General features: G+C 64.0%; 1 protein-coding gene across 1 annotated transcript in view; it reads left to right on the top strand.

Moving 5' to 3' along the window:
• ABLIM3 (actin binding LIM protein family member 3) overlaps positions 1–910 on the top strand; it is a 13835-nt gene that overhangs the window by 8944 nt on the left and 3981 nt on the right. Inside the window, exon 12 of the mRNA XM_031055175.1 lies at positions 747–866. Within this exon, the coding sequence (XP_030911035.1) occupies positions 747–866 (120 nt within the window). The remainder of the gene's footprint in view (positions 1–746; positions 867–910) is intronic.

The following is a 910-nucleotide window of genomic DNA, read 5'->3' on the forward strand; positions in this document are numbered from 1 at the left end:
CGCTGCTCTCCCCTCCCTCCCGCCCACCTCCCGCCGCCCGCTGCTGCCTGCTCCTGCTGCTGTAAGTACTGCTGGGTGCCCTGTGCCTGCCGAGCTGTGGCATGGCTCTGCCACCTCCTGGCCCTGCTGCTCCTTCCCCTGTCACCCTCCTGGCCTCTGGTGCAGCAGAGCTCCCCCCTGGGCTCCCCTGTGTGCTGTCCCCAGCCTGAGCACCCTGTGTGTCCCTGCCATGAGGAGCCAGCCCTGCCAGAGCCCCTCTGCTGCCACCTGTCCCTGGCAGAACCCAGAGAGCCCCGTCCCTGCTGGGGCTGAGCCTTCCTCCATCCCCTCTGCCACCTCCTGGGGACAGCACAGCACGGCCTGGTGGCACTGCTGGGGCTGAGCCTTCCTCCATCCCCTCTGCCACCTCCTGGGGACAGCACAGCACGGCCTGGTGGCACTGCTGGCGCTGGATGAGCACGGTGCAGGAGCCAGCACTTGTGGTGCCGTGGGCTCTCAGCCATTTGGGTCCCTTCCCAGCCACATCAGTGACATCCTCTGCTTGTCACTGTCCCCGCTGTCTGCCTCAGCGCCCTGGAGGAGGTGTCAGCAGTTGGAAAACGGATTATTCCCAGCTCTGCTCCATGCCCAGACACAAATCCCTGGCAGTCCTGGGGAGGGAAGAGGATCTGCCTTGCTTTGGGGTGGGTCTCTGCAGATCCTCACCCTGGCTCTGCCCTCTCCTTCTGCAGACACCCCCTCTGCAGCCACCAAGAGCAAAACCAGCGAGGACATTGCTCAGTCATCCAAGTACAGCCCTGCCTACTCCCCTGACCCCTACTACCACTCTGAGTCTGAGTACTGGTCCTTCCAGGGCTCACCCAAAGGTAACAAATTCCCCTTGGGCTGGGAGAAGGGCAAACCCATTCCT

The sequence above is a fragment of the Geospiza fortis genome, unplaced genomic scaffold (assembly GCF_000277835.1).
Source record: "Geospiza fortis unplaced genomic scaffold, GeoFor_1.0 scaffold55, whole genome shotgun sequence".
Taxonomy (NCBI): domain Eukaryota; kingdom Metazoa; phylum Chordata; class Aves; order Passeriformes; family Thraupidae; genus Geospiza; species Geospiza fortis.